At 39.4% G+C, this 11,963-nt stretch overlaps 1 protein-coding gene and 1 long non-coding RNA gene across 4 annotated transcripts in view; one reads left to right on the plus strand and one right to left on the minus strand.

The window, feature by feature from the left end:
- Positions 1–11,963, plus strand: part of LOC116695664 (uncharacterized) — an 813,105-nt gene that overhangs the window by 729,069 nt on the left and 72,073 nt on the right. The gene's annotated exons all lie outside the window — the stretch shown is intronic.
- The window catches only part of LOC116695626 (peroxisomal sarcosine oxidase), a 115,457-nt gene that overhangs the window by 11,183 nt on the left and 92,311 nt on the right, over positions 1–11,963 (minus strand). Inside the window, exons 8-9 of one of the 3 annotated variants that reach the window (XR_004333504.1) lie at positions 9,564–10,884; positions 2,132–2,133 (exon numbers count right to left, since the gene is read on the minus strand). Coding sequence is in view for 1 of the 3 variants with exons in the window: in XM_032526033.1 (XP_032381924.1) it covers positions 10,754–10,884 (131 nt within the window). In the remaining 2 variants the exon portion in view is untranslated. Of the gene's footprint in view, positions 1–2,131; positions 2,134–8,715; positions 10,885–11,963 lie in introns of those variants that run through there. The other 2 variants (XR_004333505.1, XM_032526033.1) reach the window with 2 other exon arrangements.

The raw sequence follows: 11,963 nt of genomic DNA on the forward strand, positions 1-11,963 counted from the left end.
GCAGGGTAAATCCAGACAGCTAGCTAGACTATCTGTCCAATCTGAGTTTTGACTTTTGAACGCACACATGTTCCACCAAAACAAGTTCCTTCCCGAGGATATTTTGCAGAAGCACCGTGGCTCCGTCGGGAGCTTAGCACCACCCAAGAAGATTGGGCACTGTGGAGGAAGGTCTGGCAATGCGAGACTGCTGAGTCTCTATCCCCGCAGTGCTGGGGAGACTCGGTAAAAGCAGCGTGCACACAGAGTCCTGCAGTGTAATGTGCTTTAGAGCAGGACAGGTAGAGCAGAGTCTGGAGGGCTGATGCAGGCTGACCTCATGTCAAAGCTCATCTCTGGGGTTGTGTACAAGTGGAAAAGGTCTCAGAGCTACACCTCTGCCCTCAGAAGGTCACCACGGCTCTCCACACCACACTGGAAAGTTATTCACACATCTCATCACTCGGGGGTGCATATTTACAGCTTTGCCTATTGTAAGTCATGCTTGGAAGCTTAACATGAAGTACAGTACACAGCCTTTTCGCAGTATTTAAGGTACTCTGTTCTGTGGGGAAAAAAAAGATCTAAATATTCCTGAGTACCACCCTAATGCTTGATTCTTTAACTGAAGTTGAATTTGTGCCTCTAATCCATATCAAGGCACAAGTTTGTCAGTTTGAGAACATATCTAACAACAGTGTGTAGAACATTTTCTACACTTTCTCTGGTTTCCTTATTTTTGTTTGTTTTCCATCAGCATGGGGATAAACCCACAGAGACTGTTGCGGAGGGTCAGTTATCATTCCATGATAGCATGATAGCGAGGTTATCAGAGACATGTTGTTTCCGGTGATCTATAGTCTAACTCAATTTTCAATTAAAATTCTCTGCACGTTGATTTTCTCATGCAATGCTGATATGAACAGAAAGTAGTTGTTTTCTAAGGTGGGGAAATGCATTTGCTTTGTAAAATGGTCAGCGGTATTGAATGGTGTTCTCAACAGTAAATGGTGTTTAAAAAAAAAAGATAAAGTAGATACCCTACCTGGGGAACATCTAAGAAGAGAGATAGAGACAAAACAAAAACACAGTTTGGTAATTCTTTTTATGGCTTTGCTTTAATCTTTTTTTCTGGTTTGTTCTCTTTAGTTCATAATGCTCCACTATGTTGAGTTAGTAAACACTGGCTTTGTGTCTCTGTGGATTCATTAGTACCAGCAACTCCTTCACATTGCACATGTGATCCAATATAAAATAAACCATTCATCATCATTTTAAAGATTTACAAGCCATAAATATGCCAATTTCAGAAAATGTGTGCAGTTTCTCATGCACTTAGTTATAAGAGTGTTGTCTGAATTTAGATTGATAATCCTTCATATGTGATTGGTAAATGTACATTTCCATGCTTTTTCATAAATGCTAACAAGAAACATTAATTTGTGATCTAAAGACTTGTGTATGACATTAGATGGACCGAATCCTTCTCCTGACAGTACTCTGCCGTACAAACTCAGCTAACACTAAAGGAATCCTTGGTGTTCACCGTGTACATTGGTGCAGAGCAGGAAAACCAGACACGAAGCCTGTTTGTTTGAGCATTAACGGTGATTGCTGCTAATTCAATTTAATTGTATTTATTGTATCAAATCATAACAAGAGTTATCTCAAGACACTTTACAACTAGAGTAAGTCTAGACCACACTCTAAGACCCAACAATTCCAGCAATTCCCCCTAGAGCGAACACTTAGTGGCGAGAAAATGTCCTTTTAGGGAGAAACCTCGGACAGACCCAGGCTCTTGGTAGATGGTGTCTGGCGGTGCTGACGGTGCTGCTCATGTTCACTGCTGCAACAGCTGGTATTTGGTGAAAAGGCTAATGCAGAACAATGACTTTTCTCAGACAGGTGCCACGCTCATGCACAGTCCATGGCCTTTCACTGAACTGCCAGTGAGTACAGCTCCTCCGCATACATTCCTGTCCCACTAATCAGACCTCGCCAAGACAGGCAGGAGTTACATCCTTAGGCCTAATATTTTCCTTGGAAATTGTGTATTATTTCTCCCGTCTACTATTAATCCGTTAGATTAACCATGGGGCCGGGGATGTTATCGTTCTTTCTCTCCCTTTCTTTCCTTTTGCTGTGGCACGCCTCTTCGTTTATATGCCACGGGTGAAAAGACGTCAGTGATGTTTATTTTAGAAAATGGGACGTCCTTCAACATGATGCGCTGAGTGATTTCTGGGTCACAAACCGGTGGATCGAGGATTTAAGGAGGTACAAATTTGGGCAATGAAAAGGCCCAGTTTAGCAGCGCTGAGCAAACAGGGATGAGGAACAACTGGCTATACTGTACTTTCATCTCCTTCATCTATAATGCAACGATGTTTTAATATAAAACTTTGATGGTAAAACTTTATTTGAAGAGGTGTTCACAAGACTGACTTGGCACTGTCATTATTACGGCACGACATCTGTCATGAACCTGAAGGAGTCATTTGGAATGTTCATGTTCTTATCATCAAATGCTTATATGATGGTGTTATGAATAATAGCCACAACCTCAAGTAAAGTGGAGTCTTAAAAGTTATAAGACCAGTTTGACAACAGTGAATGCAGTAGGGTGATTTAATACATTTTGAAGAGATAGTGTTAGCTTTGGGCTAACGTTTCTTGTTGCTAAAACTAGCTTACAGCAGCTTAGTAAAGTAACCGCTAACTGTAGTAAGCTGCCGTTAGCTAGCTAGTAAATTCAGTCCGCTGTATAGCTGTTAAATTAGCTGACTCAGCAATAATACTACGATTCACCATGATAACAACCACAAACAAAATGGTGGGGGAAATACTCATGCGCACATACGGCGAGTTTGAACATATATTTTGTTCAAACGCAACACAACGGCTGCTGCAAAACAGAGATAATTTGCGTTGGAGAAAACTGCTGTCTAAGTAAATGCGTGAGTTCCAATATAGTGTATTATTATCAAATTTAATAGTAAGTATAATATTACTGGTAAAATGGTATTGAACCTATAATCTATTTCATTTAGGTGCAATCCTGCCGGCAAAAAAGTACTGGGTTTAATAATACCATTCTAAGGCTTCAACACCATCATTAACAGAATTAAAATTCATAATCTTTTATTTCAAAGGGTTTACATCGTTCACCTGCAATACTGTGGAACTCCTTTTGAATGGCTCTTGCTGGTTTGTGTCCATAGAACACTACACAAATGTTTCAAACACATTTCAGAGCGAGTCACACTCTTCTGACGGCGCTTTGCTACAGTGGCTTTACTAATATGCTCCGCATCACAGGCTTAGTTACCATAGTAACTGGCGAGTGAATTTGATGGTGAAGACACGTCCCGCTCTACATTGCCTCTGATTGGCCAACCCTGGTATTCTTATACTAACCAATCTCAATCCTAATGACAGAGATAAACAAGTTTGCCGATTTCACATACAGTATCTCCAAAATTCAAATCAACGGCCATCTGGCTACCGGAGAGATTTTCCTGTTAGCGTGACGTCATGGTTCTACTAATTCTCATTAGCAATCTGGTGACCTTGCATAATTCCAGTGTAGCTCCGCCCATTATGTGTACATGGTGTTAATAGTGGTGATTCTTATTGTTTCCTACTGTATCTAATGGTGAATGAATGAATAAACCCATTGGAAACCCATTTAAATCCAAAAAGAATTAGAATTAGAATATTATTAAAAATCTTTTAGGAATTTGAGGTTTAGTCTCTTAGAATAGTATAAAATGGAAAAGTGAAAAGGCACAATTAATCCTTAGTCATTAATGTAATCAATAGTCACCCAACAAGACACAAGAATAAAAACCTTTTACTTCCAGAGTGATTGTCAGGTCTTTTATATACAAATTTATACTAGAACAGATAGCTAAAGTCAAAACATGGTTTTATCATCAGATGGGATCAAATAAAAAACACAAGCTGCTTTTTTACATCTTAAGTCAAACTATAAATATTACATATACAATTAATAAATGGACCAGTTTATATTATTTTACTACAATATTAAAAGTAGCCTAACTATTGTTTATCAATCACAGTCTCACAGAACAATAATTTTCTACTCTGCTTTCTCAATTGCAAAGCACCAGTCCATTCAGCATTTAGTGTCCAGAAATAATAATAGTTAGCATTAAATGACTCCTATATTACTCCTCATTGTCCCGGAGACCTGGTCTATCCCACCAGAGCTGTCCTTAGGTGTGCAGCAGTCGGATAACGTCTTAGCCTGTTCTGTTCTGTCCTGTGGAGTCCCAAATCCCCCGATGAGTGCACTAGTACATACATGAAGGGCCTCTGATATAATATAGACAGTTGACAATTTCAAAAAAGAGGTAGCTATTTAATCAACTTACTTTAGAAGTTACTCGACGGTCAGCAATGGAAATGAATCATGTCCAAAGCCGTAGAATGGATGTTTGGAACTACGCGAGGCTGCATACCCCTGAAGTAGGCAGCAAACAACGGACTCCAATGGGAGTGTCGCCACTCTGTCTTTCTCTATCACTCTGGTAGGCATAACTCCTCTGGGCACACCTTAAGGTTACTGTAAATATTCATCACAGCATCAACTGTGTTTGCCGTTTACTGTGTGATCTCCAGCATGTGTTTGTCTGAAACCTCCATGACAGCAGTGGCAGATTTCCCACACAACAGTGAGAAAGAATAGTCATGACACTGCGCTGTAAGCTCTGCCGAGTGAAAAATACTTCTGCTGTCTTTTTCAATCTCACTGTTGTTTTTTTTCCTTTTCCATCATCCCAATGTCACAGCAGCAGTGTGAGAGATGGTTCTAACGGTTGGCTTCACCCCCTCTGGGACAATCTTTAGCTAACCACTGGTACTCTGGTTTGGCTCTCTTTGGTCTCCTATGTACAGAAGAAAAAGGTCTGTGTATGCAGCTGCAGCACCTTGTCTCCACTTCTTCACAAATCGGGACATACAGCAGCGGTTGTCACACATTCAATTCAATTCAATTCAATTCAATTCAATTTTATTTATAGTATCAATTCATAACCAAGATTTCTCTCAGATACTTTACAGATAGACCACCACCCAGAATTTACAAGGACCCAACAGTTCTAGTAGTCTCCTCCAGACAAGCACAGTGCGACAGTGGCGAGGAAAAACTTCCTTTTAGGGCAGAACCTCGGTCAGACCCAGCTCTTGGTAGGCGGTGCTGACGGGCCGGTTGGGGTTAGAATGAGAGTGGCAATAAAAATAGAAAAAATTAGTAGTTTGTAGAATTCTTTGTAGTTTCAGGGCATAGCAGGACGCTGTGCGGCATTACAAGGCACAGCAGGACTTAGCAGGACAGCAGACGTAGCAGGACGTAGCAGGGCACTGCAGTGTAGCAGTTGAACAGGTGCATCACAGAACGTGTAGCGGACCATGGTGACAGCTGCTACCCTGATTTCGGAGCCTCTCTGATCCAAGGGACATGCTGGGAAAAGAACATAGACTCCGGGGAATGACTCCCCAGAAATAGGTTAGTACACCCATTTCTGGGACATGGATGCACATAAATGAAAAGATAGAAAGATAGAGGAGAGAGGAGCTCAGTGTATCAAATAAGTCCCCAGCTGTCTAAAACTATTACAGCAAAACACGAGAGACGAGTTAAGAGAGCTCCAGCCCGGCCGGGCTAGAACTCTCCCAACCGGATCGGCTGTATGCCAAGTCTCCCTTTAGTTCTATATATTCTTGATTATATGTTAGATAATCTGAAAACTATGTGACTAACTACTACTCCCTAACATTATTCGATTCTATGCCCTACTAGTGTATCAAAATATCCCAAGCTGTCTAAAACTATTATTACAACAAACCAAGAGAGACAAGGTAAAGAAGCCCACCCGGTCGGCCAGAACTCCCCCAACCGATCGGGCTGTATGCCAAGTCTCCCTTTAGTTATATTATATGAAAACTATGTGACTAACTACTACTCCCTAACAATATTCGTTCTATGCCCTAACTATAAGCTTTATCAAAAAGGAAAGTCTAAGCCTACCTTAAATGTGAGACTGTCTGCCTCCCGAACCCAGACTGGAACCTGGTTCCACAGAAGGAGCCTGATAGCTGAACGCTCTGGCTCCCGTTCTACTTTTAGAGACTCTAGGAACCACCAGTAACCCTGCATTCTGGAGCGTAGTTTCTCCTCCCAGGGTTGTAAGGTACTATAAGCTCCTTAAGATAAGATGGAGCCTTCATGTTAACATTCATCATGTTACTTTTGGAGACACATGCACCATGTCACCCTGGGAATCAGTTCAGTTTTTTTAGCATGGTGAAATGAGTGACAAACCATGGAAGCCAATCTCTACCAAAAAACAACAAAATGTTAAAAAATAGTGACAATGCAAATAAGTGAAAATGTTTACTCATTCATCTCCCGCCCGCTCATCATTTTAACTTCACTTTATAAAATTACCTTTTATAATCTAAATTGTGACTTAGTATGTCATAATATTGACCAAGTCGAATTTATGAGCTACTATTTCATACTTTTGTTTCAGAAATTCAAATGCATGACTTTGTATCATATATTTGACCGTGAGTCCATTACCTTTACATTATCATTTCATTAAGTTTTCTTTTCCTGGTGGAAAATGGCTTTAAAAAAAAATCAAAATAACATAAAAAACATAAACTGGATGTATCCTTTCATCCTCACTTTATACACTACTCATGTACAAATGTAAACAACAACAAACTAAAGTGTGTATCTTTTTTAAAGAAATAATGCAAATGTTTCTCATTTTACTGCTTTTATATCATAAAAGTAAAAGCCATAATCCCAATTCCACTCGCTCTCATTCAAGTTGCGTAACTATGTCTTTAAAACAAATAATTAAAGACAGTCTTGGGAAATCTTACAATTGCTATTTTTGTGGGTATCGATTTACGGCTCTGACACTGAAACAGAGGAGTTTCGTATATTTTCTTCTTCAGTTTGGACACGCACTTCCTTGATGTGAATCATCTGTTTTTCTTTTTGGCACTGTCAAAAATATGTATACATGTGGCACTCAAAGCTGTGTTATTGATTTTGACACCTTGGGGCGGTGAACACACTATCAACCTTTCAAAGATGATGTGCATGTTTGATTGTTGTAGTGGCAAGGTTATTATAGTTTTGCATTTTTCATAAGTTTTTATTCTTCTTTCGTTTTGACTTTTTGTTTTCAAATTCAGTTTAGTTTTAATTAGTTCTTAAAGCGGGTTTGCTAGTTTAGTTTAGTTTTTGAAAATGCTTAGTTTTAGTTTAGTTTGTTTTAGATGCAGTTTTTCTTTGTAATATGGGTTATTTATCGGGGGATTCGAAAAGGTCAGAAAAAGTATTGTGTATTAATAACAAAAACAAATTATACAATTATAGAAATATGTATTCACAATGTATTAAACAATAACAGGTTTGTTAAACCTTCTTCCTGATACGGACCCCGGGACTCGAGTACTCCATCACTGCCGTGTTTGCAAAACATTGCCTATATTAACATCGAGCAGACACAAAGCAAAATTAGCATTTATTTGGAGCCATGTTTGTGCCCACCTGATGAATGTCAGTCCAATATTCTCTCTTCTTATAGCTCTGATTGGTCTACTTCAGTTTCTGTGATCAGGCAATTCTCGCAACTGCAGTGCATGGCAACTCCACCAACTCCTGAGAACAAAATCTGACTCTTAAGTTGCTAAATGCTAAGCTATGACCACCAGCCTGTCTCTAAATGTGTCCCTCTGCTGTTTGCTGCTGAGCAGGTAGAGTACAGAGGGTTTATCAGAGTTTTGTCACCGAAGAAAGAGCTGGAAACCAGGCTGACGAGTGCATTTTGCAATTAGAAAACCAAAACAATGAACTAAGCTGCTAAAAAAAAGCCTCTGTAGAGTTGAGGCACGCTGCAGAGTTCGACACGATTCTCTGCGGGTTTATCACTACAAGCAACCCCTTTCACACTACACATAGCGATGTGAGTAATTGTTAATATAAAAATGATTAATGCAGCTTCTTTATGAATTATCCTTGCCAACCTGTGCTCTCGGAGCACCAAGCACTCTCATTTTACTTGAGACATGGCCATTTTTCTTGCCTCTGCAGTGCTTCTACTAGCTACTGATGTACAGTATGAACTCTGGGTTGATGCCATAGTACAATAAACGGATGCCATTACCAATTATGAACCTTGGAGAATCATGTGCAGAAAAAAGTTTGATTTGTGCAAGGCTTTGTGGGATTTTACAAGCTAGAAAATGTTCCACAGAGGTTTTTCAGTTGGCCCTGCTTGATGATTATTGGTGGTTGAATATTTGCATTTGCATGTTTAATGTAATTCTAATTTTTGCAATTTGCATAATGGCCCTTTGCTATCCATCTGAAGTCACTTAGAGGCAAGGGAGCAAATGGCTCACTGATCTCTGCCGTTTTGCTGCATAATTTTCCCATTCCCGCTGATGGCCGTGGTTGGCATCCATTGTAATAGGCCGTCTGATTAGTGATTAAAATGTTTACCGGTACATGGGGAAATAGATCCAGGCAATAGGCCACCTCTGGAGCCTGAGCACGCAGCTGGCTTCACATAGACAAATGGCTCAACGGCTGATGTCTTTTTAACCACGTACTTAGTTGGCAAAATGGTGAATGCTGGGAAGGCAGCGAAAGGGAGGTTTACTGATGCATGAAATCATACAAGCCAATAAGATTATAGATATTTTATTACCGTTTATCACAGATGGGGGAATTTACAATTGCACAACGGTGTTAGATTTGGTCAAAATCAAGGCAGTATTAGTTTATTACTAGTTCATTAGACAAGGTTCTTCTTGCTTTGGAAAACAACTAGACTTCTTATTATCTTCTTTCATTTCAAATGCAAATTTGTATGTTGGTTGGATGTCATACCGCACTGCATACTAAGCATACCATGGTGAACTGTGCAGTATTAAAACAGTGAACAAAACTATTTGGTATGCAAGTGATGTAGCTCCATATGCAGCAGCAATAGACTGCTCTCAGGTGACAGCCTGACATCTTCACACATGTTCATGTTTCACCACTATCGTACAAAGCCTTTTCATGCACTGAGAGGGATGGCTGTGCAATTTCTTTTACAAATTTACAGAGTCCAAAGCTCACATTTGGCAATGGGCTTATTTAGAATCTACTCTAATCAGTCAAAATTGGAGTTAGTTTTAGTCGTCTTTAGTAGTCTTGCATTGCCAGACCTTCCTGCACAATCCTGGCTCTGGCTAGTCCACACAGCATTTTGGGATGGGAGAAAAACATGCTTTGGTTTATTGTCAGTTCTTTAAACCAATCACAATTGTCATGGGTGGCACTGGGCGCCAGACGGAGCACCCTGCAGACATCTGATGAGCAGTTACTCATTGTCCAAACACGCCAACATAACAAAGACATCTGGCCGAAATTAGGGACATTTTGTTGTCAAATGTAAATACTTTGAATATAAGTTTATAGCAGCAGTCCTTCCCCACTCTGGCTTCCAGTGGAGGCTGGAATCTGATTCAAGACACTGGTGAATGACTCAGCCCCATCCTACATCCATCCACTCCGCTCTGCTACTCCCTAACTAGGAGGGGGGCCCTAGTACCGCTCTAAGTCTTAAATGTTAGCTGTTATGACTCCAAAATTGGGGAATGTGCTCCCTGTGACACATGTTCAGACTGAAAAAAAACAAATCAGTTCAAACTGCACCTCGGCCCATAAACAAAAAAAACTACAAACGGGACCCGTAACTATATATTTTGTATAAAGATGAGTTGCATATTAAACTGGGTCAACAATAATGTATAGGGCGGCCAAAAGCCTATACACATACCTTTTTGTGGTGCATACTATCTGTGTATATATATATATATATATATATATATATATACACATATATATATATATACACATACATACAGACACACACGTTTTAATGTTAAAATGGGGCACAGTGTATCCTTAAGCTTACTTGTATCTGTGAATGGCTACCGTACAGGCCAGTAAGCCTATCATGAATGTAGGTTTTATTTTTATAAGATACATTTATTTTTACATATTTCACTTTTTTTTTTGAAACCATCAAACAATAATTTAGTGCTTTAGTGATTGCATTCAACAGCCTAGGGCTAAAGGTATGGGGTAGATATGTGCCACCAGAAACTGAATTTGAATCATGTATATTTGAATTGCTAAACTTTAATCACTGCATTCAAAAACGGAATCTGAATAGTGCAATTCAAAATTGAATTTATTTGTTTGGAACTGAAGTCCAATAAAATTTGATCCTCACTGAAAATTCAACTCTCTATATATCTTCACATTCAGTTCTCACAATTCAATTTCAAGTTACTGTGACAGACATCAGGGTAGTTGAAGGATGAAGGGAGAGCAATTGAGCGCAGATTAATTCAGTTGCGCAGATCCACAGGACCTACGTTTTGGAGCACAGTAACCACTATGAAACGAGGAAGAAGTGCTTGCCTTGCCCAAGCCCCAAGGAACAGCGACATGTCTTAAAGAAACCATGGGCTTAGCGGTTAACGGTGAAACTGCACCCTTCTGGCCCAGAAAGACTTCAAATTTAAATACACATCATTCAAATATAAATGATTCAAATTCAGTTTCTGGTGGCATATATTTCAGCCCATGTAAAGGACCATGACGATCTCAAATCATTCAGTTACAATTAGATAAGTCTGTTAATGCTCTGAGAACCCACTCCCAAATCTATAAAGCCGATTTGGTCTTTGCCTGGAAGCGACTGATTTGGAAAGGTGAAAGGTCATAGGAGGGCACATCTCCCAGGCTGAGTTCACATAGCAGCTTGCCAATGATTGGTCCAAACTTGAAGCCGTGACCTGGAGAAAAGAATAAGAATCAGAATCAGTTAAAGGCTTTATTGCCACAATAAGTTACAACTACGTGGACTTTGCCGTGGTGCAAAAAACAGAAACAAATACATACAAAATAGCTGGTATGCATAAGAAAAGGAGGCCAAATGGTATAATTATTAACTTTATTGGTGTATTGGTTTATTAGTGTTTCTCTTCAGTTATGTAGCCAACATAACTTTATCCGTCCTCATGTCACTAACGTCACCCATCGTGGACATGCTCTTACATCAGCAGATTCTTTGAGTCGCATTGTGTTTTTTTTGCAGTTTTCTTTACAACATTGGTGATGCGGAGCCACTGTAGCAAAGCGCAATCTGAAGAGTGTGACTCACTCTGAAATGTTTTTTAAATGTTTTTGTAGTGTTCCATAGACACAAACCAGTAAGAACCATTCAAAAGGGGTTTCATAGTATTGCAGGTGAATGATATAAACCCTTTGAAATAAAAGATTATGAATTTTAATTCTGATATTTAATGATGGTGCTGCAGCCTCAGAATGGGATTAGTAGACCTACTACTTTTTGCCAGCAGAATTGCACCGAAATGAAATAGATTGGTCAACACAGACAAAAAAAGGGAAACATTAGTGTGGAAAATCTCTTAAGTGCCTTTAATATAATGTGAATTCAAGTTTATAGTAATGTACATTTCTACTAATTTAATTTAACAGATTCAATAATATATTCATGCTTTGTTTTTCTGGGTTACGGTAAAGTAAAGTAAAGTATTACTTTCATACTGGTATTTTAGTTATTGCAGCTGTATGTGTTACTCAGACGAGTGTAGTAACGTAAAGGTGCTGGTAGTAGCTACATCGGATGTAACACGGGTCTCATTTAGTGACCGCAGAGAATGACTGCTCTGGTGCTAGTGACAGACTTTTCAACAACAAAACAAACAGAGTTTTAAAGTATGCGAGGAAAACTCAGCTGAAAAAGCTGCAAGACAGTTCTACATTGACCCCAGATGAAATCGAGACTGGAAGAAAAAGAAGAATGAGCTGATGAGATAGAAACAAAGCTAGCAAGCTACCGTCTGTAACG

Source organism: Etheostoma spectabile, chromosome 9 (genome assembly GCF_008692095.1).
Source record: "Etheostoma spectabile isolate EspeVRDwgs_2016 chromosome 9, UIUC_Espe_1.0, whole genome shotgun sequence".
Lineage (NCBI taxonomy): Eukaryota > Metazoa > Chordata > Actinopteri > Perciformes > Percidae > Etheostoma > Etheostoma spectabile.